At 42.6% G+C, this 23,998-nt stretch overlaps 1 protein-coding gene across 6 annotated transcripts in view; it reads right to left on the bottom strand.

The window, feature by feature from the left end:
• LOC119464292 (venom metalloproteinase antarease-like TtrivMP_A) overlaps positions 1-20,353 on the bottom strand; it is a 43,471-nt gene extending 23,118 nt beyond the window's left edge. Inside the window, exons 1-12 of one of the 6 annotated variants that reach the window (XM_049655940.1) lie at positions 20,116-20,348; positions 17,391-17,560; positions 16,215-16,307; positions 16,006-16,129; positions 15,884-15,922; positions 15,701-15,825; positions 13,798-13,869; positions 12,978-13,111; positions 10,182-10,231; positions 9,959-10,067; positions 2,997-3,164; positions 2,007-2,145 (exon numbers count right to left, since the gene is read on the bottom strand). In XM_049655940.1, coding sequence (XP_049511897.1) covers positions 2,007-2,145; positions 2,997-3,164; positions 9,959-10,067; positions 10,182-10,231; positions 12,978-13,111; positions 13,798-13,869; positions 15,701-15,825; positions 15,884-15,922; positions 16,006-16,129; positions 16,215-16,307; positions 17,391-17,560; positions 20,116-20,188 — 1,296 coding nt within the window. In that variant the 5' untranslated portion in view covers positions 20,189-20,348. Of the gene's footprint in view, positions 1-2,006; positions 2,146-2,996; positions 3,165-9,958; positions 10,068-10,181; positions 10,232-12,977; positions 13,112-13,797; positions 13,870-15,700; positions 15,826-15,883; positions 15,923-16,005; positions 16,130-16,214; positions 16,308-17,390; positions 17,561-20,115 lie in introns of all 6 variants that reach the window. The other 5 variants (XM_037725198.2, XM_037725199.2, XM_049655939.1 and 2 more) reach the window with 5 other exon arrangements.
• Positions 20,354-23,998: the final 3,645 nt, after the last annotated feature.

Genomic DNA, 23,998 nt, shown 5'->3' with positions numbered 1-23,998 from the left:
CACTAAACTAACTCGCCTATGAAGAGCAGACTTAGTAAGAACCTCACTGGCTTCATTTCCTTACAGTTATGAGACAATATATGTACAACACGGAACAGCGCGTTATGCACGAAGCAGCGTGTTCACACCCTATTACACGCGTGAACGCGTATGATTGCTCTTATCTCTGAAATTTTCAATCTTGTACTCTATGCGGGACGTCATTTGTTTTTGTTTTTTTTTCAACACTGATTGTGACGTTTCATCCCACATTGCGTATCTGTTTTTCGTACGACATCGGTACCTCCTCTATACCGTTCTAAGTTTTCCTTTACCTTGCTTTTATTCAACCCGTGACATCTTCTCGGAGCTTTCGATTATAGGTTTATAAGTATAGCGCCAGGTATATATGAGTTTGCTGCCTGAACCGTTTGATTTATTTCGGCTTGAATTTACCACACAGGTAGAATTTTTCTAGTGGGTGCTCTTTAAAACCACGTTTGCCAACACTAATTAGGTGTTCCATTCATAAAAGCGAAGTTCGCGTAGTCTGTGGCGGCGCCTCTAAAGAAGACATCAATTTTGGTGTAACGGAACGGTGGTGCCATCTGTCAATAATAGGGTAAAATACGTGTTCCATCATAGCAGTTACAGATGATGTCATCAGTCTTGTTGACGCAAAATTTAAATTTTCAGCAGCATCGGTTCAGATGACGCGCTCTTTAGCCGTATGACAAACGAAATAGGCAAGTGATGCTCGCTAAGGTGCTAACAAACTGAAAACATTGAGAAATGTGATCCCTGTGTCAAGTTTGACAGAAGTCAGCCAGTAGCTCAGCCGGAAAAGTCGTGAACAACTGGCGTCCCTACCTATTGCGAGATAGACATGTTTGTTATTCAAGAACGCGATGTGAAACACCAACCGAAAGAGTAGCAAACTTTAAGTATGTTTCAGCTAGCATACGGCCTGTCCAGATCACAATAAAAGAATGCAGTGAAGTGAAACTCAGGATGATGACCCTTCTTCCGCAATGCCGCGTGAAAAGGCGCCGCCATCAACACTATAGAAGCAAACTTCCAATATTCTGTATGTACGTTCATGTGAATATATAAAAAAGGTAACCAGGAATGAGGGTAATTGTATGCCTTGTCGCAACCTTCCCACATTTCCTAACTACAACTGTTAATAATTATGAGATGTCAAAAAAAATCTTGTTGCATAAACCATCGACGATGATTGTCAATGCAAGAGAATTGTCGAACGCTTCCATAAAGCTATTTGTGTAACTTTTCAATAAAGTATAGTTGCGCGTATTAAAGATATGAGTAACTTTACCTCGTGTCTCTTACAAACTGGCGATTTCACGGACAGTGTGACGCGCTCCCGTACACAATACGCACCTCCCATGGGTGAAGTCCACCTATAATGCTATGAACAAACTTGTGAACAATTGTGAGATCGAACCTCTGTTTTTCAGCAAAGTAATTTGTCCAATGCTCTAACCATTAGTCCCCATCACTTTTTCTTTATTGCCTCGATTGGCACATTACAACGCGCTTTCTTCCATCGTGCTAAAGTGGTGCTTTCAAGCAACTGGTTCTTGCGTCACGTGCCGGTTTCTCACATTATTGCCTTGTGACAGCTAGCGCTTTGAGATGCTGGGTTAGATTGCACCGCCTTCGGGATATGCCAAGGGAAACGGATAGAAACGAGGAAAAAAAATAGAATGGTCTGATGAGCCGAAGCAAGCTTTTCGCTTTAAAATCAAGACGGGTACCGACAGAGGGTGTATCACATTGTGGTATAAAAGTTGCAAAAAAAGGATAAGGTGCCTCAGAAAAGCTACTCAACGTTTCGATAGGAGACGAAGATACGTCCTCCTAACGAAATGTTGGCCAGCCTTTCTGAGGCAAATTATACCTCATCGTAACGCTGACACATCTTGCTTTACTACGCCGAATGACTTGCATGCATGGTATGGTAGCTTTCGAGCATAATTTTATGAAACTTGCATTACTGTACTCACGGTGCATTCCTTTGATTTTGGAGAGCCAGACTCCCTGCGGCAAAATTTGTTACGGGACATCGTGTCACCGGGAAATCTACTTGAGTTCTTTGGCAACTTGCCTGTCCAAGTATTTTCTATGCAACGTTGAGGGACAAGCCTGCACGTGTAGGACAACAGAGCACGAAAATAAGGGCTTGAAAACCCGAGAACCAGTTCAGCCACGAGAAAAAGTATGGAGACCACCAATGGCGCGAATGTTTTTTTTTTTTTTTTTTTTCCCTTAGAAGCCTAGGCACAAGACTGAGGTCAACTGGTAGAGCCTAGACGAGCGCCCGTTTGACCAATGTTTTGCAGTGAGACAATTTCACGTCTCACGGCTGAGCTAGGGGAGAGCTAGTTTTCTTGCTTCTGCCATGGTCTTTAGAATTTCACTCCCGACTGTAAATGACGAGAACACAAGAAAGAGAGAAGCTCTGCAGTTTTTCGAATTTGCAACTGCAACTGCGAATTTTTCGCAGTTGAAGCGTCGCAGTTGAAGAAAATTCGTCCCGGACCAGGACGAATTTTTCTTCAACTGGGAGGCTTTTCTTTCGAGGAAGCCGTATGGGTTTCCTTTGTAGCAATTGTCCACGATTGGGTGGATGTCTCATTTTCCATTTAAAGACTATTGATAACACTAAATAAAAAATAATGAATCGCGCTCGACGCACTACCAGCAGCTACCCTTAATAAAAGAGGGGTCATGGTTTATAAGCGTTACCAGAGAGCTGAAGGGCCACTTAGGGAGACATTAGGACGCGCTCAATGCACGGTGTATTGAAATTAAGCTTTGCGGACGTGAACGCGCCATCCGAAACTAATTTTTACTTGCCTTGAGGAAGAGAGAGAAACGAAGGAAAAAGCAGGGAGGCTAACCATGAAACACATGGTACGGTTCGCTACCCTGCAATTAAAACGAATCTATAGAGATAGGGGGGAAAATGAGTAGGCAAGTGAACACTCGCTTACCTTAGGAAAACAACGAACTGCTCCTGAGAGCAATATGAAAAAGTGAACTGGTTCTCGTCCTTCAAGTCGTAGCTCATGATGTGTCCGTCACTCCAGCGGCAATGGTATGCACCTTGGTTTCCTGGAATGCCTGGTACGGGCGGCGCTTGATCATGACTTGATCCCATTCTGTTTGCATGGGTGAGTGAAATAACTTTTTTATGAGCTTATCGTGCTTACATCAGGTCTTGTTGAAGTTGTAGCTCTCACACATATTGTAATGATTACTTACGGTCGTCTAATGCGTTCCTTCTTTTTCTTTTTATTTTTTCACATGGGTTGCGCAGAGCATAATGTAATTATGTTCAATCTCACAAGTAATTTGCAGCACTGCCGAAGCAGGTAATATCCTTATGCTGAGGAATTTAGTTCTGGTCGTAAATGCCTGATTACTGGAGTACCAGTTTGATTACTGGTACATGAAATTGAATTCATGTACCAAGTTGTGCTTGGTACATGATACTTTACAATGGTACGTGACATTTTAGGACCTTTCGCATGCACGTCGTATACCGCAAGTTTCTGCCGGTAACCATAATATCCACCCTAACCATGATTACTTAGCAACATGACAGCGCCATACAGCCCTGACTGTACGTCCGCCTCGATCCGAATTCGCACTTGCTACTGGCTCACCGCACCGACAGCAAGAAATAAATGGCAAAATCCGCTACCGCTTAATCACGTCTTGCGCTGAGGGCAAAGATTAGGTACGTTTTGTCGTTAGTATTATTATCAGCTGTTTGTTTTGACGATGACTACACAGGTGGCGCGGAGCCATAAAAGTGGTTCGATTTTCATCTAGCAGGTGGCCCTACAGCATTATCACTGATGTGGCGCTGACGATGCGGAACGCTATAAAGGCGCTATTGTTCATGGTATCATTAGTTTACTGTTCTAGTATGGTACGCGATGACGGCAGTGAGCAAATGCCAAATAGACGAGAACTGGCAATGCGGCGCAGGTGAATATTTACAAGGACATTCTCACGTACTCCTGGCTGAAGGGGCTGCGCAAGGAACTACCGAGAAAGCGTATAGATGAAGCGAAGCACCACCGTCACATTGATGTATACTCCCAGGAAGGAAGGAAGGAAGGAAAATAAGAGGCGAAAGGCAGAGAGGTTAACCAGGTTAAGTGTCCGGTTGGCTATGCTCCCAGCTTATGCGAAACCTGTATGGGTTTCTTTTGTAGCTTCATGTTACTCCCAGGTGGATCCCAATTTTGTATACTTATGTCTTATGTTTAAATTATTTTTAACGTAGAGCCGGTGCACAACAACAACAACAACAACAACAACAACAACAACAACAACAACAACAACAACAACAACAACAACAACAACAACAACAACAGCAAATTCATGGCAGCTAGTGGCATAACGACTATGATTTTATATTTGAGGTCGCAAGATCATGGTCCAGGTGGTTTACATGTATATTCAAGGCTACAGTCAGACGATCATGACGTTGCAGTGATCAGGAAACAAGCCTGCCCACTTCATGTCGAAATGAGTTTAGCGAAGGTCGCAAGATCGCTTAGAAATAAATCCTCTTATATGCACCTGATTTCACCTATGTCGACGCGGAAAACGTTATCGCCATGTTTCTCGCCTGCGATTTGGTTGGTTGTTTCATAGAAAATTCTCGCCAACAGTGCTTCCTAAAGTGACCCTACGCTTCAAAATATATCGAGTGCCTGTAATTTCTGATGAAGCGCCAAAAGGAAAGAAATTGGAATATAACCATTACATTATCCCGGCCTCAAAACCTCATAGACCAGATGAGGCCAGCACACTTCTAAGCAGCGACGTCAAGGCAAACAACCGAGACCGCGCACATTTCAGTGGGGGATGCAGGCAATGTCTATAGCACTGTGATATTTCTTTTTGCAAAGCGCGACATTCCATGGGAGCATCCGACTTCTTTAAAGGCGTCACATTTAGTACAGCTATAGATCTTTGTTATCTTCAAACTGCTCTAACTAGACATGCAGCGCTATCCGTCAGGCTCCAGCGGCGCGTACTTCAGTGGGTTTTGCTCTTTTGAAAAGGTTGTATCACGGTCTCGCTTGCATCGGCGAAAGTGCATCGCGAATCTCACTGCTGTGAAACTCAAGACGGCTGCATTTTCCGGCAAGCGTATCTGAAACAGCAATCCTACTATTGGATGCATTGTTTCAAGATATTTTTGATCATTTTGATTATTGGACAGGAGCTGGTCTAAAGATTAGTTTCACTAGGAAGCGGACACAGTTAAGTATATGCGCCACACACTATAACACAGATATGCCAAAACCTAACAAAGAATTTCGCAGTAATACGAAAACATAAAATATTCGGCTGTTTCTCTCTATGGGCAAAGCGCTGCACACAACAGCAAGGTTTAGTGTTGCGCTGAAGTTCCTCGGACTGGCGTTCGTATCACTTGCGGTCTGAATGTCAAATGAGACGGAATGTTCAGTAATCGCCATCCAGACTCGTTGGACATTCCGCCACGTTGATATTCCTTCTCGGTTGAACATTCAGACTCGGACCCTTCGTCTAGTCCGTCATGTGACCCGTTAGAAAAGCGTCTCTTTGGACAATTGGTCTAGTCGGATATCCAGGTTCCGAATCTGCTCTAACAATACGCGGGGGCGACGTGTTCGCTTGACGCAGCGCACGCGAGGCAACTGCAGAGGTGCAGCAGAAAGACTGGCCTGACAGCTGCTGAAAATGGAAAATGTATATGTAGTATGCGAAGCTTTCGTAGAAGCCCATGCGTTCAGAAAATTACAGTTCGTCAGTAGTTTATGGGTCTTAGCGCCATCTATGTACAAAGAGGACACTTCCGGCAGGAAAAATAATAAACAAAGTGACGCCATATCTGGTAGAAAAAAGAGAGAGACGTAATTTCTGTTACTGGCATGAAATGTTTTTTTTTTCATTTTTTTTCATAGGCTTGCAAATAAATTGCTAATTTTAAGCATTCCGCAACTCCACAGAAGAGTCCGCTGTGGACTAGGCATTGGAAATTTCCAACTCCATTCAATGGGTGTTTGAAGTCGATGCCGGCTTTTTAGATCTAACGCCTTATCGAATGCGGACTCATCTCTAGTGGCAATTAAGTCAAGGAAAATTAGGGATACTGTCCATCCGCCTTGATATTGCTGCGAGAATTAGTACTCCTCGTGTTCGTGACCTTGGCATGAACTTGGCCCTTGATTATTATTTCGTACGCAACCAGCTAAGCACACCCTGCCATGTAGAATACATGTATTTGCATTATTTCATTGTTTGTCAGGTTTGTAGGGGACTGTGTAGCGCAGATTGATGCTCCACATTGGTAATGAGTTAGCGTTGAAACAAAATTTCTATTTATGCCTAAATTTCTGACATTGTTTGTTTTTTATGGGCAGTAAACTATAAAACCAGAATTATGCAGTATGGCATACAGTCCGCACCAACTAGGGCAACGAAAAGACATGTGTATCAACACTATGTGCTTCCGAAAATCCTTAAGCATAGCAATCACAATGGGCGATCATCATATTGATGCAGAACTGACTCAATAGTAGAATGACTAGAGAACGTGCGAATATACTGTTGCGTGCTGTAACGACCAGAATGTAGATACAGCTTTTGATCAACCTTCGGAAATGGATTCTTGCCTTCCGTATCCGTAATAAATACGTGCCATTCTATGATTTTTTACCGGCAGGCAGGTGGGAACGATCTAAATTTACGTTTTGGGTCCAGGTTGATGCGGCTAGGTTCAGAATTGTTCAGAAAGAAAGGACGTGTGTTTCTAACTTAAATCACTCTGTATTCTGGCCTTTTTAGGATCTCAGGAAAGATGCATGAGCGCGAATCTTGGCGCTGACCTAGTAACTTACCTGGCGTTGTTTATAGCGCGAGACCTGCTGTGCATTCGAAAACATTGCAGTGAAAAGTGACAAGGCCACTGCGATAACTTCAATAAATCAATCAGTCAATCAATCAATCAATCAATCAATCAATCAATCAATCAACCAATCAATCACATAAAAGATATGTTATGATGAGGACGGAAAATACGGAGCGTATGAGAAAAGAACCAACTTCTTACAAGTTAGCTGAAGAATTGATTTTAGGGAAACTCGGTCGTCTGAACGTACTCGTTCGAACGCTGGGTAGCCTCAGGCTGCTACTCAGGTCCGAGCCTGTCGGCTGAAAGAAGTCTCACTAAGACCACTGGAGCCGAAATTTGTCTGGCGTTTCTTACCTAATTCACGAGAATATTTTCCCTGAACACTTTGACTCAAGAAGTAACATGTCTCTGTGATACCGTTCTCACCAAACATAAAATTCGTGCCACCGGAATTCTGAATTCATACCGAGGAACAACATGCTAAAACATTTGAGGGAGCGTATCGAAGTAGACGAACTACAATTCGCAAGCAGCCATGTGGATTGACCTTGGTTTCTAGGCGTCTCACAATGCTGGCGGGATAGGAATGCCACCACTGGCGTTGCAAGCGACCTTCATCAATAGTGCACGAGATGATGTCAACGGGAAGCCGTCGCCGCGAGTTGTACCAGTGATATATATGATACCGTTAGCTTGACCTTTACTGTCCATTTTGGTCCAGGTCAATGCACACACAGAGTAGAGTGCATGCGCACGAAGCTTTTGCCAGCAGAGAAGGCAAAATGCCGTCCTGGCTCGGTCACCAAGCCGATTCGAAGTACCGTGATGGTGCGTCCACTCCGCTACGCCATTTTTGCAGTGAAGGACACTATGCGTATCCGGAGACCCTGTGATCTAACGCGACATTCGCGCATGCGCCGTCAGCGGGAAATCCTCAACAACGCTGGTGGTGGAAACGAAGGCGTGACTGCGCCTACACAGTGAAACAATTTACACCCTTAAAAGTGAATGAGGGGGCATATTTTACAGTGCACAGCTTTTGTATTATACGTCATCGCGGACGCCATATTTGGGTACCAGCAGGTCGACAAGGGGTAGAAGCAAGGAACATGACAGCATGACAGCATCAGAAAGCGCGTCTTGCGTCGAACGCCAGAGCGATAACAATGATAAACCAATTAAAAACAATCGCCGTCAAAAAGCAAAACAGTTTGCGCGTGATAATACGCTGCACTGACGTCATCGTAGTTGCCATCTTTGGGTACCAGCGCGGTGAGATATGGCTCCGTGACGTCTCATGAACACTATCTGATCACATTCAACTGAATGAGCACGTCAGGCGTACTCAGTGAATTTTATCGTGCCGATTTACGTCAACATAAAAAATTGAAGTGGCAAAATTTGTGGCACCCTTGAAATCTTCAGCACGACGTGTAGGACCTGTAATATACTATTGCGCCAGCACACTGCGCTTCCCGTAAAGAGCACCGTCGCCGGCGCCGGGGAAATTACGTCACTTTTAGATTGTGAGCCCTAATATTATTTTGCAATTGGTGATTTTCTGAGCCAGATTTACGATAAAAAGGTATAGGCCTATGAATGAAATGTGTTCTTTACGAATTGCAGTTGCTAAAAATTGTGAGGAATAATTTAGTCATGCACATAAATCCTGGCGAGGGGTACTTAGGTATTTAAATATTACAGCATATACCTGTAGTATCACGAAGCAAATATACGGGTCACCACGGCGATGCCGACAGCAAATATTCGCTTGCACTGTCCATATATTTCCTATCGCAATTAAACACTTTTACGTATTTCTCCTTTGCAAGCAAGGACTTTGCAACCGTTGGCTTATTAGGCGCGTGGCATAGCAACCACTTTACTTATAAAACGTTAGCGCGCGCATCTTCGAGTTCACAACGAAGATAGTACTTAAGGGAAACGTTTGCCGCTGAATTACCTGCTCGTCGAAGAATGGCGCTATGGCTCGTTTTTACAAGGTCAATCACGTCGTGTCTTGTGACTCAAGATGTTTTCGTTTTTTTTTTTAATGCTGAATAAGTGTTCCGCTTTCTCTGCGAAGTCCACCATGATGAATAACGAATTCGTTCATCACTGAAATCTGCAGCGCGTACTCTTCTCGTAATGCACCATTTTTCATTGCTGGTTCATAAAGACTTTGCTTTCACCGATACCCACAGTGCGCGGGTTATCCATAATTCTTTTTTTTTTTACTAACAGTATTTGAGTGAAGAGACGTCGGGTGCACCGTCATTGAAAATAATGTGAAGTCAGAAGCGAAGATTATTTTGAGCGTTGTTTAGGTAAATTTCTATATGTGAAATGATTTCGATTGCAATGAACGATTTTCAGAACGATATTATTTCACGTGTTGTGCGGCTTTCTGTATCTACATCGCTAACCTGGCAGTAACGCAATGTTGAGTCAGGGATGCTTTGCTGTTTTTCTTTCTTTTTTTTTGCCTGCACCAAATAAATTGTGGTCTTTTTATAACAAAAGGCACTCTTGTTCCGCGCAAGTTCCCCTTTCAGAGAGCCCACGAATGTGAAACATTTGCTCGCGTACTTCCTTACAGGATTTTATTTATTGACAGTTTCTTCGCTTAGCTAGATAATATTGAGTGCGGGCTCTAAAAGGCTCATCTATGCTAGCTACCTAATAACCATAATTAAAACGTTTGTAAACGTAATTTGAGTAACGTGCGAAGTTATACTTCAGTTGTTGAGCACATAACTGCAACAAATTACTCCTCATATAGAGGCTGCCGATTCAAATTAGGAAAACGCCGCTGTCATTTATATAACTCGAATTTTAAATGTATGGTGCAGTTAAAAAGAACACAAATTATATGGGCATACACTAGGGGCAAAACATGAAAGGCGCAGACTGGAACACAAGATACGGTAAAATGATAGGAAGCAAGCCTACATCGAATTACACAAACTAAAAGCACCGCCTAGTGAAAGATTTAGAGAACATGACACAGGTGGTTTCAAACGTCATACGTACAAGTGCGCCAGCTCGTGAGCTAGATGAACAATTCCAGCATAACCTCTTCCAACGTCCAAGCTTTCCGCCACCCTTCGTCTCGAGCACAAACCTCCAGTCATAGCTAACCCTAAACAAGAAATGGGGTTGCACAAGCGAGTAAACATAGACCAGATTCGGTAGCAAACACTAAACTTCGAGCCTACGCCATCTTTTATGCTGTTGGACTGCAATCAAGCCTTACCTGCTACTCCAGTTCTAATCTGTCCAGTGCTGACGCTGATCATGGAGTGTCTGAAAGAGTCAAAGCGTTGTGGCTATTATAACGTGCGCCAAGTGAAGAGAGAGAGAGAGAGAGCAAGTGAGAGAGGAAAGGCAGGGAGGTTAACCAGAAGTCAGTTTCCGGTTTGCTACCCTACACTGGGGTGGGGGATAAAGGGGTTGGAGAGAGTGCAAGGAGAGAGAGAGAGAGCGAAAAAAACAGAGAAAAAAAAAACACAGGCATTGGTAACAAAGGAGGCGTTCCAGTCACAGACGTTCACACAGGCCAGTGGACTTCAGGAACCGCAGGAGCGCTTGCACGGCCTTCTGATGCGATGTTGAGTCGCGTCGATGTTGCAGAATTGTTTCTTCCGATAACGGCTGGTCATCCAACTGGTTCAGCACGACGGAGAGCGATTGTCTCTGCACAGTGTATTGTGGGCACTGACAAAGAACATGGCGAATCGTTTCCGCGTCTCCACAATTGTCACATGCTGCACTGTCGGCCATCCCTATGCGGAACGCGTAGGCATTGGTGAACGCGACGCCCAACCGTGAAATTCAATGAAGTGTCTCAGTCATCTGAGTTCAATGTTTTGTTCGATGTATTTATGTAACCTAAGTTGCACCTTTCGTAGTACCTTAGTAGCTATGGCGTTGCGCTCCTAACCTGGATCTTGCGGGTTCAATCACAACCACTGCGGCCGCATTTCGATGAGGGCGAAATTCAAAAATGCTCGTGGACTTTGATTTACGTATGCGGTGAAATACCCCAGGTCGTCAAAATTATTCCAATAGGAACCCCCCTACGGTGTGTCGCACTCACACCGAGTTGTTAGCATGTGAAACCCGAGAACTGAATTATTTTATTTCATTATCTTAAATGAAAACTTCACGAAATGACGAAGAAAACTAACCAGAACGTGATACCACTGTGGCATTGGAGAGTTGCTTGATAAAGATGTCTACTGTGTTTGCATTTGTAATTACTATTATCGGAAGTGGTATAACGGGTTCTTTTTACGCTTCTTCATGTAACAGTTCGGCCCACTTCTGCAACTTTTTTTATTATTAGCTGTATTTAAAGAGATTGTGCCTGTAAGTGGCACCGGTTATTTTCTGGCACGATATCAATGCGCACAACGATGTTCATATAGAAGCAGTGATCATAAAAACTACAGTGACATCAGTTCCAAAATTCCCGTAAGAAAGAAATGTTCCTGAGAGTTCGCAAAATACAAGTATTGCTGCACAAGTTAGGTTTATCATTAGTGCCACATTTTCTCCACAATACTGTCTAACACGGACACAACAAAAGCCATACAAGAATATGCGTGTTTAAAACAAAAAACAAAAACAATCTGCAATATAAATAACGCCTTCAGTCACAAAGTATGACTGAGTGCTCTTAAGGCGTCCATATTTATTAATGTTTCGGGAAATACGGTGCAAACTTTGCTAAAATAAGTTGGGACCTTCAGTATGTCTATTTAGGTCAGTTAAGGCTGATTGTCATAATAACGAAATATCTGTATGGATATTGACCTCTTAAAGCTGATGCGCTATACCATGAAACGAAACAGAAATGTTTATTACAAGTAGTTGTTTGTATTATTATTGAGTTGAGAGTATTTTGATGCTAGAAAGAACGCGAAGAGCAGCAGTGATACAGAGGAACTTGATGAACTTCTTGTCAAGCGTAATAGTGCTCCCTCTTAAATTACGTTTATGATCCATTACTCGCCCTTCTAAAGTGACTTCTGACACTGTTTTCGATTAGCAAAGTGTTACATTTGCATTCAGTCCATGTTCAAGACTATATTTTTTTTTCTGGTGGTGGCTAGTCGGTAGATTCAGACATTCAAACATAAGTTGCGTCTCCATATGAAGACAACGGGACTGAAAGGGGCACAATGAGGTGAATGATATAATCAGATTCGCTAATTGTCGTGTAGCTTGCAGTTATTTCGGACAGCTACCTGAATTCCGTATTGGGCTGAATACGATTAACTAAATGGATGCTGTGGACGGAGCGACGGGGATGAGGCTATACGTCATGACGCAGCTAGGGACGTGTGGACCCCAGCAGTAATGGTGAGCTGATTGCTGTTAACTTAGACACGTTTAATATTATCTTGGTCTGCATTTATTCAAGGAAAAACATTATGCAGAGACAGCGCACCAGGTGGAATCTATGTGGAGCTAAGCTTTCGTGAAGCGGTTAGGGAAATGCGATACATTTGCCCAAGTCATTCCTGCGTCTTTGGCGTCAAGGAAACTGGCGCGCGCATGTCCTCTATAGGAACCGTGCTACGCACTATGACAAGTCTTATAGAGGCCTATATTTGTTATTATAATAATTGACTCACAAAGGTAGAAAACAGGCAATTTCAAAAATCTGCCATCATAGGTGACTTAATCATTGTGTCGCGTTCACTAAGCATAGCACTAGTTGGAAGGGCGACGCATACAGAAAGAAGGAAAACCATTGCTTTCTCGTTGCGAAATTGTGTTATTAGTTATTGAAGGACGTAGAAGGCGTATGTAGAGTTACCTGCGTTCTCTTACGCTTTACAGTGGACATCTGTAGTCGCTCTAAACGGCTCAACAAACACAAACAGAGAAATCTGCTCAGACCAGCGCAGTACATCGGCGTGCTGTTCTAATGGTGGTCTTAAAGCGAAGTACGTACAATTTCTACAATATTAGGCAGATCATGTGAATATCAAGATCGCGTCAGGAAGGGCTGATTAAGAAGGGGCTATGAAGCCGAACATACCCGGTGATTAACATGACGGCGTCAGCGCCCCTGAAGTCATTTAGCCGTCCTTCGACGTACGACTGTAGGTTTTTCAAAGTATTTTCTGCAACCATACTGTTTCCATGCATCACTTCATAGGAGTCATACCCCCGCTGCAGGAGGTAAATCAGAAGAATGGAGTACATGTTACTTGTGTAGAAAATCATGTGGTATGATTAACTCCCTCTAACGCGAACCTCCCTTGTTTTCTCTTCCTCTATTTGTTTCTCTCCCTCAAATTGTTTGTCTATGACATCTGTATTTATGTACGTCTTGCATATTATAATTTAAGTGCACCAGTACAAAGGCTCTCAGCTGTACCTGGACACTATAATAAAGATTTATTTATTTATTTATTTATTTATTTATTTATTTATTTATTTATTTATTTATTATTATTTATTGAGTGAGTGAGTGAGTGAGTGAGAGAGTGAGTGAGTGAGTGAGTGAGTGAGTGAGTGAGTGAGTGAGTGAGTGAGTGAGTGAGTGAGTGAGTGAGTGAGTGAGTGAGTGAGTGAGTGAGTGAGTGAGTGAGTGAGTGAGTGAGTGAGTGAGTGAGTGAGTGAGTGAGTGAGTGAGTGAGTGAGTGAGTGAGTGAGTGAGTGAGTGATTACAACAGTGCAGGAAATCATGGCTATTACTATGTCTCCAAGCCCCCAATGGAAAATGTTTTTCGCTGATGCTTCTGAAACTAGTCTGCTGCAATAAATTCGATCCACTTTCAGAACGTTTCCAATGTTTCCAACGTTTCAAAATATGATAACAAGATGTAAGCGCTGCTTGGCAACGAAATACTTACCTGAGCGCATTCAACTCCAACAAGTCTGGGTATTATTCGTAGATAGCGCACACTTTCGTATCGTAGTTTGACCTTGAGGGTGAAAAAAGAAGGCAAAAAACATTTGCAATATTTAAAATTTGAGCTACTCTAATATCGAATAGGCGGTAAATGAAACTCCGCCATAAAAGTTTGAATGAGTATGTTTTAAATGCGAAGCATTTTCTGGTGAACATTTGCCACTTTGAGAGTATCTATCAGCAAAGTGGAATTACCTTAGGTAATTCCACTTTGCTGTGAGACGAATCGGAAGGGCCAGAAACAGCGCAAAACTGGCTTCACTAGTAAGCAGAAAATTCACTAAAGCAACCTGGTGGTCTAGCTGGGGAAGTATCTTTATCAACGTTACAAGACATTAGATGTTCCCATTTTATTCTGTCGAACTAGCCCCGGTTTTGTCTGATTTCATTACATTGCGAATAATCATCAGAATATTTCTGAGTCATTGACGATTTCACGAAACATGTACAGGAGATTCTTACTGCGGTTTTATAGGGAAGGTATGATATATATTTTAGTTACTGTATTTCTCTTTGTTAAAAGGGTAATTGAATTCTGTGTGCAAGGAACCCTGCCCCATGTTATGGTTGCTAGCGAGTCTTGCCATTTTACCCTTCATACTTTGTTGCTCTCATTAGCACTTACATGGTGATATTTTGCTTCGCAATCAGTTCACTGTCTTTATTTACGCAGGTAGCATCGAGAAAAAACATATTCTACTTATCCAACGCTCATCTTGGAATCTATGTGAAGCGAAGCCTTCGTGAAGCGGTTAAGTAAGTGCTATACATTATTTGTTCAATTCATTCCTGCGTCATTAGCATAAAGCCTTCGTACACTCGTGTTACGCAATGTGACACACGCAGCAATCAACCCAAAGAGCTATTTGGTGTTGGCTAGAACAGAAGTGGAAGTATGCGTGCGATTGTGGTCGAATGGTTAAAGCACCGGGCTGCTGTGCTTGGGGACCAAGTTTCAATCACATGCACCATCGGGCACGTAATTCAAGGGTGGTGGCGCCAACGGCGTTTTTCTGCTTCGAGCGTTCGTGTAGCTGATATCGCAATAAAAGAATGTTTGCCACCAACAGGACTGAAACTCGTTCGGGTGTTGAGGACTGTGTACTGTTCTGTATGCACTAAGTTGATGTGCAAGCCTAAGCAAACATTCTAGCAGCGTCGCAAGTTTCAACGGGGTTGACTATAGGACTAGACTACAGGTACATACAGGGCCAGCGCTACCATGTGTGTAACTATGTCCTTGACTTCTTTTCTCGCACTGTGTAAACTTGCAATATGTCGCATCGAAAAATCCAAACGCAAGTAACGTAAACTTCTAGCACCACCCGTCGAGCTCGTTGCCACACTTGGTAAAAACCGCATCAGCCTGATGACTTTGCTGTCTCGTAGAAAGTAGAAAAAGCAGAAAATATACATACCAAAAGTGCGCGAAAGTAGTGTAGCTTACGTAGCAAATATTATTTAAAACTGTCTCGACTGGGCACCTTCACGGTAGCAATTAATGCCAATAAGACGAATATTTTACGTACTTAAATTTAAAACAAACATCTATAGGTGGCCTTAAGGCCCCATAAACGTACTCTGAATCGTGTTTTTTAAACAACTTTTAGGTACACAGTGGAAACAATATACCTCATTCATCTCAATCTGTCCTGAACAAAAATAAAATATCTAAGCATTCATAATGGTGAGTTTTTCATTCGGTGTGTTGTGCTGTGACAGTGTAAAAAATATTGTTTATCGGGAATATGTTGTATCGATGACTGAGTACTGTTTTTCTCAGTCTCCTAAATGCAAAAGTCGTAAATGCGATCATAAAATGAGTTTGCGCGCTATCCACTTACACCGTTGAAGAGTACGACGAGGTAGTTGACCAGTTTCGTAAGGGCTGAAAAGTGCCTGTTGTGTTCATAATCGGATATTAGAAACACGTCCGGACGAAAAACACTTGGAAGTTCGCTTCTGGCCTCTGCAAGAAATATTTCATGCCGATGTGTGATGTCAAGGCAAAGAAAGTGCAAACTCACCTGCTTTAACATCCTCAGGGAAGGAATCGAATTCTGGAACTAACGAAGTGGTGAAAGCAATGCCTATTCACGTTTATTGTGCCGCTGTTTCCGTGTACTAAAAATAACTCTGAAAGTCTTACTTGATTCAATAAAATTTACTTTGTGTGGCGTCACCACATACAGTTTGTGAGCAATTTGTCCGCTCTCAGACCTTTCAGCTTCAAATAAAGGTTGAATGCGGTACGTGTGGTTTATAAGGCCCTCCTGCAATAAAACATGTAATAATAAAAAAGCCAGTGAACGTGAGCCAACTTTTTCTAAAGTTTATCTAAAGTTGAAACTGGAATACCATGACAATTCCGTGTGCAGTTTCTTCGAGAAGGAGAGAAGCCAAGGTTCTTTTGTTTTCGTAAAGATTTCCTTCGATATCCTTGGCTTCAATCTGGTACGACAAAACGACAAGAAAGACGCCTAAGGTAAGCGAAGTCCTTGAGTCATTCACACAAATAAGAGCAATATTTTCTTTTCACACTCTAAAGAATTCTGAAGACGCTGAATCTTACCTGTTTTAATTTAATACACAGTGGATAAATAAGACAAACCAGGAGTTTTCTGTCTGTTGTACTTGGTCGTTCGCAACATGCCAAAAAGGGGCTAACAATAATTACATGAAACGTTGTGTTTTATGAGGTATTAGCCTCACTTAAAATAACATAATTTCATGTTAGTCACCACAGGAGACAGATATTGCTTATTCTCTCTCCATCTGTGTGTGCGGTGTATAAAGGAAGTTGTGTTAAATGCATCCTCTGCACAACACAAATGCTCCCATTTGGTATCTGTTGGCATCGCTTTTAATTTTATTGAAGTGAATACTGGCAAGACAATCCAGTCTACAGCCACTATGCTCCTAGCTTGGGCACTTGAACCACGGCCTGAACAACGAGTCACTATACTAGTTGTCGATAACTAATTAGGTGTAAACAGAACTTCGATGACTAATAAAAAATCTTACCAACAATTAAGGCTTTTCCTCTTTCTATGTTGTAGCAACGGCAAAGCCGACCATTTACTCTTCTAACCAATATAAGGTATTTAAGCTTTCTTATTAGCTCCTAGCTCTTTGAAACCTATCGCTGGTCTTGCAAAGTAAATAAAATTGAAAACATTGTGTTGCATTTACAGTCCGAAATGCTAAGCTTAAGGCTCAATTCTTCAAAAGCTAATCCTCTGATATTATAAGGTGGCTAACATTTTTCGAATCACAAGGGATGAGGAAGAAATATATATTTCACGTAACACATATATCACATATGCAGCGATAAACTGTAGTACGCTGCATTCGGTTCTTTTGCTTTAAGCAGTGTCGCTTGCTCTTCAGTCATAAACTGAATGCGACAGCACATTTTTTTTCTAAAGAATAATTTTAGCACTTGTAAACATTTCTTCGCGACATTAAACAGCGCTATACGGTGTACGGTGTCAATACCTTCAATACACATAAAGACTATCCAAGGTAACCCACCGTTTGAACGATGCGTTTGTTCTTCTCAAACGAGTGCACAGTCAAAGTATCGTGCAGTACGGTAGCTTTGTGAAGGTGAACAAAGTTTCCATCACTCAAGTGAACAGTTCTCTCTCCATTTGCACTCCTCGTTTCAAAGAGCAGAGGATAGACTAATGTTCCGGGATCACCTGCAAAATTAAAGCCCAATTTCTTAACCAACTCGTTGTAAAGTTAGCAGAAGCGAACCGCCGTATAGCTCCGGAATCTATCTATCAGTGCTGAGGGGGGGGGGGGGGGGGGGGAGGCGTATTCTGTAAGGGTCCCCCTAGTGGGGCAGTCCACTTCGGCTGTCGACATTGGCTCCAGCAGCACGAGCGCGAAGGAGACTGGCTGGCACCTTTGCGCTCGTGGTGCTGGAGCCAATCGCGACAGCCGAAGTGGACAGTCCACGAGGTAAATTCTTTCAGAATACCCCCCCCCCCCCCCTGGAGCCACTCATATTAAACAGACAGCACAAGATGGCAACAGCATGCTAGTCTATTCAATTTCTGCGCGTTAGATTTAAATGCTTCATTGTAATTGTAATAATCGCCATGAACGTAATTGTAGTTGTCTCACGTTTTCCGACTACCTTGCGGGTGAATGCATGCCGCTGGCTGCATGGTTGCGGACGTAAAAAAGAAACTGCCTACTTTGCAACTGAAAGCTTTCTTCGAGATGATTTCGGGTTCACTACACAGACCGGAAAAATTGTTCTTGAACTGCAAAAATTGCTTTTCTGAGAAACTCAATTTCTTTTTGTAACTTCTGCAGGGTTTTTCCCCTTCGGTCACACATCTCGCCTAGCGATTCGGATGACCTCCTAAAATGGGTGCACGGTCCTGACAATAAGTCATCCTCTTACGTGATTGAGTCTGGTCGGTCTCTTAGACATGGAGTCTAGCCTAAAGCAGGCCCTGAGACCAAAATTTGAATAAATTCTTTTTGTCACCACATCTAATGAAACTTCTTCTACCTTGCGGATTTCCATGGAATGATTTTGCCATGCTCATGTGTGCTTACTTAAGTGATTTCTTTGAGTACTTACGCACCAGCTAAAGATGGCATTCCCAAGTACCTTTAGGCCCTCTATGTTTTGCTCTCAGCCGATGTTGTTCTTGATGTATTCTTACTAAATGTTAATTGCCCAGACCTGCTACGCTATTTTACTTAGACACTACGCTGCTACCACTGTTAACCCACCACATTCACTCAATTCAGGTCCTGCCAATTTCCCCTATTCATAATGTTGAAGTGAACGTTGAAGGACTGCTGTATTAAAACCGTCGGTGAGATCCTAGGCGAATCCCAGAATGTGCTAGGCACGTTCCGAGAACTGTGCCTCAAGATAGACTCCTGAATGTCGCAAAGGTTCTATCAACGGCAATTCTTGTACGACAGAAGTACATTTAAACAGACAGAGGTCAAACTTTGGTGCTATAAAAGTTTCGTTGTTATTAGGCCCATTCTCGTAACTTTCTGGGCACACTTAACCCTTTAAGGAGAATACATAAACATACCAAAAGGAAGTGCTCATTTTTCATTGAGACGTGCAAAAACAACAAGAATAAAGATATTCAACGTATAGAAAACTATTTTTAGTAATAGGTTTGTTGCCTGTGGCCAACACCAGGTTGAAAGCTGAAAGCGAGCTTCACCCCAAGCCACCTTTGACTTCGTGCTGAACTTGTCCAGACAGTTCACACCGGATGTGAAACAAAGGTGGACATTGCATTTGTTATACATTAACTAAATAATACCACTGTTGCCGGAAAATTTAGGTTGGTCGTTCTGCTCTTATCATGATTTCAAAATACAGCGAGTTGCGCACCACACTTTCTTTTCTTCGTCCTTTGTTTCTGATCTAATCCAACAAATTATCCTTGCTGCTTGTCATTCAGTGTTGGCCGAAGACAGTTTGCCTTGCCCGATAATTCATGCTGAAAACCAAATCTCGTCAAGAAAAATGTATTTTTCTGGATGGAGCAACACTCCTTCAGGATGTGTTAAGGAAATCACAGTTGCACGTATTACTGGCTGGTTAGGGATTACTGCCGTGCTAGATCAACGCTCCCGGTAAGGCATAATGCATTCAGGCTGGTGCTGACAATTCAGCTGCCAGTTGGCATACAGTCGCGTACGCTCTCGTACTTGAAAGAAATGTAACTACGATTTCAGAACATTTTGTTTCCGATCTAATCCAACAAAAGATCCTTGCTGCTTGTCAGTTAGTGTTGGCCGTAGACAGTTAGCCCAAAACTTCATGGGTAAAACTACATCTCGTCAAGAAATATAGGAGCAACACTCCTTCAGGATGTGTTAAGGAAAACACAGTTGCACGTATTACTGGCTGGTTAGGGATTACTGCCGTGCTAGATCAACGCTCCCGGTAAGGCATAATGCATTCAGGCTGGTGCTGACAATTCAGTTGCCAGTTGGCATACAGTCGCGTACGCTCTCGTACTTGAAAGAAATGTAACTACGATTTCAGAACATTTTGTTTCCGATCTAATCCAACAAAGATCCTTGCTGCTTGTCAGTTAGTGTTGGCCGTAGACAGTTAGCCCAAAACTTCATGGGTAAAACTACATCTCGTCAAGAAATATATATTTTTCTGGATGGAGCAACACTCGTTCATGATGTGTTAAGGAACAACAACGTACACCGCTTAATGCAAAAAAAAGACACCTAATTGTCTACTTACTATAAGATTTGCTCGAGTAAATGATGACTGGGAAATGAAGCACTGTCAAGTACACCAAAGTAAAACGCATCATATTGCCCCAAAAACTGGTTCGTTCACTCACTGATCCAAAATTCGGGCACAGCACATTTGCGTTATAAAAACAAGCAATTTCACCGAGCGCAGAAACAATGCATCACCTACGTTACTACGTTTCTTGGTGGACGGTGCACTTTTGAACACTGGATATTCGCTAAAGTGATTCCAAGAAATCAGAAGACGTTTCTGACATCTAAGAAAGTCACCATATGTCGTCGATTCGATGAAGCTTCGACAGCAGTGATCTGGCCTCTGAAAATATCAGTGCGTTGCACGCCGTGCAAAAGGTTCTGTGAGCGTAATTTTTAATGAAAAGTGCACAACAGGGCGGTTCAAGTTAGCCTTTAACCGCCTTTTTCCTGTTTAATACATGCACCCTAAGTGCAACATTTAAAATTTTAACGCCTCGATAGATAGATTTAGTTGAGAGATCAAGTGGACAGACTCAAGGCAGTTCGTTTCAATTCTATATGGGCTAAGGCGCTCTTAAGTGGAAAAAGTGACTAAAAAATGCTGACTTGCAGAAGAAAAAAATCACCAGCCTTTCCCCTGTCGACAAAATCGGGGTAAGCGAAGCTTATCAGTGTGTGTGCTTGACCTACTACTTTTCCTTCCCTTTCCTACTACTTGTGCTTCCCTTTCCTTCTACTTTTCCTTCCCTTTCGTGCAACTTTTCCTTCCGTTGCGTTGTACGATTCTCTGCTCGTCGCTGTTATCGCTTGCGTTCAATGTCTCGAGTTTGCTCGGCGGCGTGGTTAGCAGGGTTCGCCCGCCATTGCTGCCTTTCGATTGTTCGAAATTAAATTGCTTCAAAATTAAATCTGTCCGTCATGCAAGACAATGAATGGCTTATACCCCCGTAAACGCGGCCTCCCCATTATACGACGACAGAAGAGAAGTGAAATTCTACGCTGGAATGATGAGTGGCAACGGAGACAGCTGTGGAAGAAGACGACGACGACGAACGCGGGAGCAGTGCGTGGCAGGAGCGCGTGCCGAGCACGAGCGTGAGCGCAACACGAGGCGCGCTGCCAATAAGCCAGCGGAAGAAGACGACGATGCTCGAGTCAATGCTGATGATGATACCACGTACGCGTACACCGATTCCGACACAAGTGAGCCTATAAAGCTTCGCTTAAAGAATAAATAGAAATGAATGTTGGATGGCGTAATGATTTTCTTACCGCGATGTTAAAAAAGTATACACATACACACTGTTAGTATTTTGAGGCTTTTACTTGCACGGAAGAAATATTACACGCAGGGCGAAATACCCTCGTTGGAATTATCACCCTTAAAGCGCCTACAGTACCATATCATGTGATATCTATTCGGAACGCTAACTTAAATTGGACTCTCGAGACCAGAATTATGCAGAGGTAAAATTAATAGTTTGGCGTTCTCATAACAGCGCCACAATTGTGCACAACACAGCTTCCAATATCGAGAAACTGACGTCCAGCTGAGATAGAAGCGTTTAGGTCACTTTCTCGATGAAGAACCAGATCACTTTGACAACATGCATACCAATGAAAAATATTGGCCAAAAGTAGTTGGTTACTGATGAGTGGAAGCAAACTACATGTACTTTGTAATCAAAAATTAAATAAAATGCATTTAGCTCATATGCATTTGATTTTTCTTAAGCGTATAGTGGCGTCGGTTCAAGTTCAGAACTCTTGCGTCTTTTCACCGTAAGAAGACTTCCAACGCATGGTTGGGAAACAGATAAACGAAACTTCTTCTCGGAAAAATTCTCAAAATTTGACGCAACGTTCGTAAAACCGTAAAAATGACCCAATTTTGTACACGTTACAAAAAAATTTGCGAGAGTTGGCAGGTATGTATGAGCAAGCAGCTCGGGACACGTTTAGTTGCACAAATTATCGCTCTTCAACGTGCATTTTCATCTGCGCTCGCTTCCGGAATACAGCATAAATACAAGCAAATATACAGTTAAATTATATATTCAGCCCTTAGCAGATACGTCACAGCAAAAAAAAAATTTCCTGCCGTTAAACAAAACCATTCACAAAACGCGGCCATTTTAACGCGTATCACATGAGAGCTAAACACAGTAAAGGCAATCTTGAACTTTCATAGCTGGTATCTTACTTGATCTTTCTCGATTTGCATTTATACCGCTGGAGTAAATATTTACTTTGGGTATTAACTTTTGTTTTATTATTTTTTACCTGATTGCTTGTCTGACGCAAATTGGTGGCACTTAAACGACCGAGAAAGACAGGCCACAGTAATTTTTTTTCTTTTAGCTAATGTCAGTGCCCACGTATATGAAAAATGCCAAGGAACCAGCCGGAAGATATCAAGCGCACAAGCGTTATTTTATAAGAGGTAGAAGAAAAAATAGAACGCTCACCTTTCAAAAAACGCGCAAGACAAAGCACGTAACTGAATCGTCACCGAGTCAAATCAGCGCGTACAGCGCGTCGTAATTGCAGCCTCCGCGATCAACTTCAGAAACATTTTCAGAGCTAATTGCGGAGGCCACGCTCCGCTGTGCTGAGTACGGTGAACGCCACCTAAGTGGCGTTGGTAGTGCTTCTTGATGCCAGCGTCCCTTCGAATGCTGGCATCGAGGCGTCGTAGTGCTGAGACCACCGAAGCGTTCACTGTCGGTGCGCGTTAGTGTCATAATGCAGTACTTCTCTTTTCTGCTCGTAGGCGGCGGCACCGCCCCGAGCAAGAGCGCGGGTACACGGAGGAGTGTTAGATATATAAGGCGCGTCTGTGTAGCTCTCTGCAAATGCATTTGTGGCGCAATGGGTTAAACGCTCGGCGATCTATCGTCGCGGACCGAGAGGTCGTGGGTTCGATTTCCAAATTTTGCATGTTTGTGGAACTTTTTCTTCTGGTTTCTTTCTTTGTATTGGTGAACGACTCCTCAGCGGTGCAGCTGCCATATAACCAAATAGAATACAGCGGACAGGGGCTCGATCATCGCGACAGAGGCAGCTCTTATGAGCTCTTTATCGCTTGGCAGTGGTGCCATGAATGGTGATCAATACCAAGACAAGCAACAGGAAGTAGTGCACCATTAACAGCCATTATGTAAGAGTGTAACAGCTGCGGATCAAGTAAGCTTGAAATTGAACTGCTTGTCTCTTGCGCATACAAAACAGTCACGAAGCACGGAAGACGATATTTACGATAAGACGAATCAACAGAGGTTCCTTTCGGCCGCTTGCGGAAATCTGCACCGGATAGAACATTTCCTATGATCTGCACGATCAACAGTACTCCTTTTTTTATGTTTCTAACGACAGAAACATTAATGCGTGCGTGAGGATGCGCGGTAATAAACGGCTTGCCACTAGTAGCGCTCTAAGAAAACTATATTTTCCGTATTCTAATGTGCTCCAAGAACTCATTGTTGCACAAGTGCACTTATAATTCATTCAAATGTGCTCTCCGATTTCTTCATATCCACTATGGCTATGCCACAGGAAATGATTCCTTGCGGGTGGTTTCAACTGCCGGTGTCGTGAACATGCAAATATGTGCGAAGCATGTCTGCTATATTTGCCATGTTAACACTAGGTTCATCATCATCATCATCATCATCATCATCATCATCATCCGTCTATGTGTATTTCCACTTCAGGACGAAGGCCTGCAGTAGATATAACTAATAAATGAATAATAATAAATAAATAAATAAATAAATAAATAAATAAATAAATAAATAAATAAATAAATAAATAAATAAACAATAAATAAATAAATTACATTTGAGCCGTACTTTTTTTATTGAACCAAATTCATCTCAAGTGAGGTGGAGAAA

The sequence above is a fragment of the Dermacentor silvarum genome, chromosome 9, assembly GCF_013339745.2.
Source record: "Dermacentor silvarum isolate Dsil-2018 chromosome 9, BIME_Dsil_1.4, whole genome shotgun sequence".
NCBI lineage: Eukaryota > Metazoa > Arthropoda > Arachnida > Ixodida > Ixodidae > Dermacentor > Dermacentor silvarum.
The sequence above is the reverse complement of the archived record's forward strand: the minus strand, read 5'-3'. Positions and strand labels throughout refer to the sequence as shown.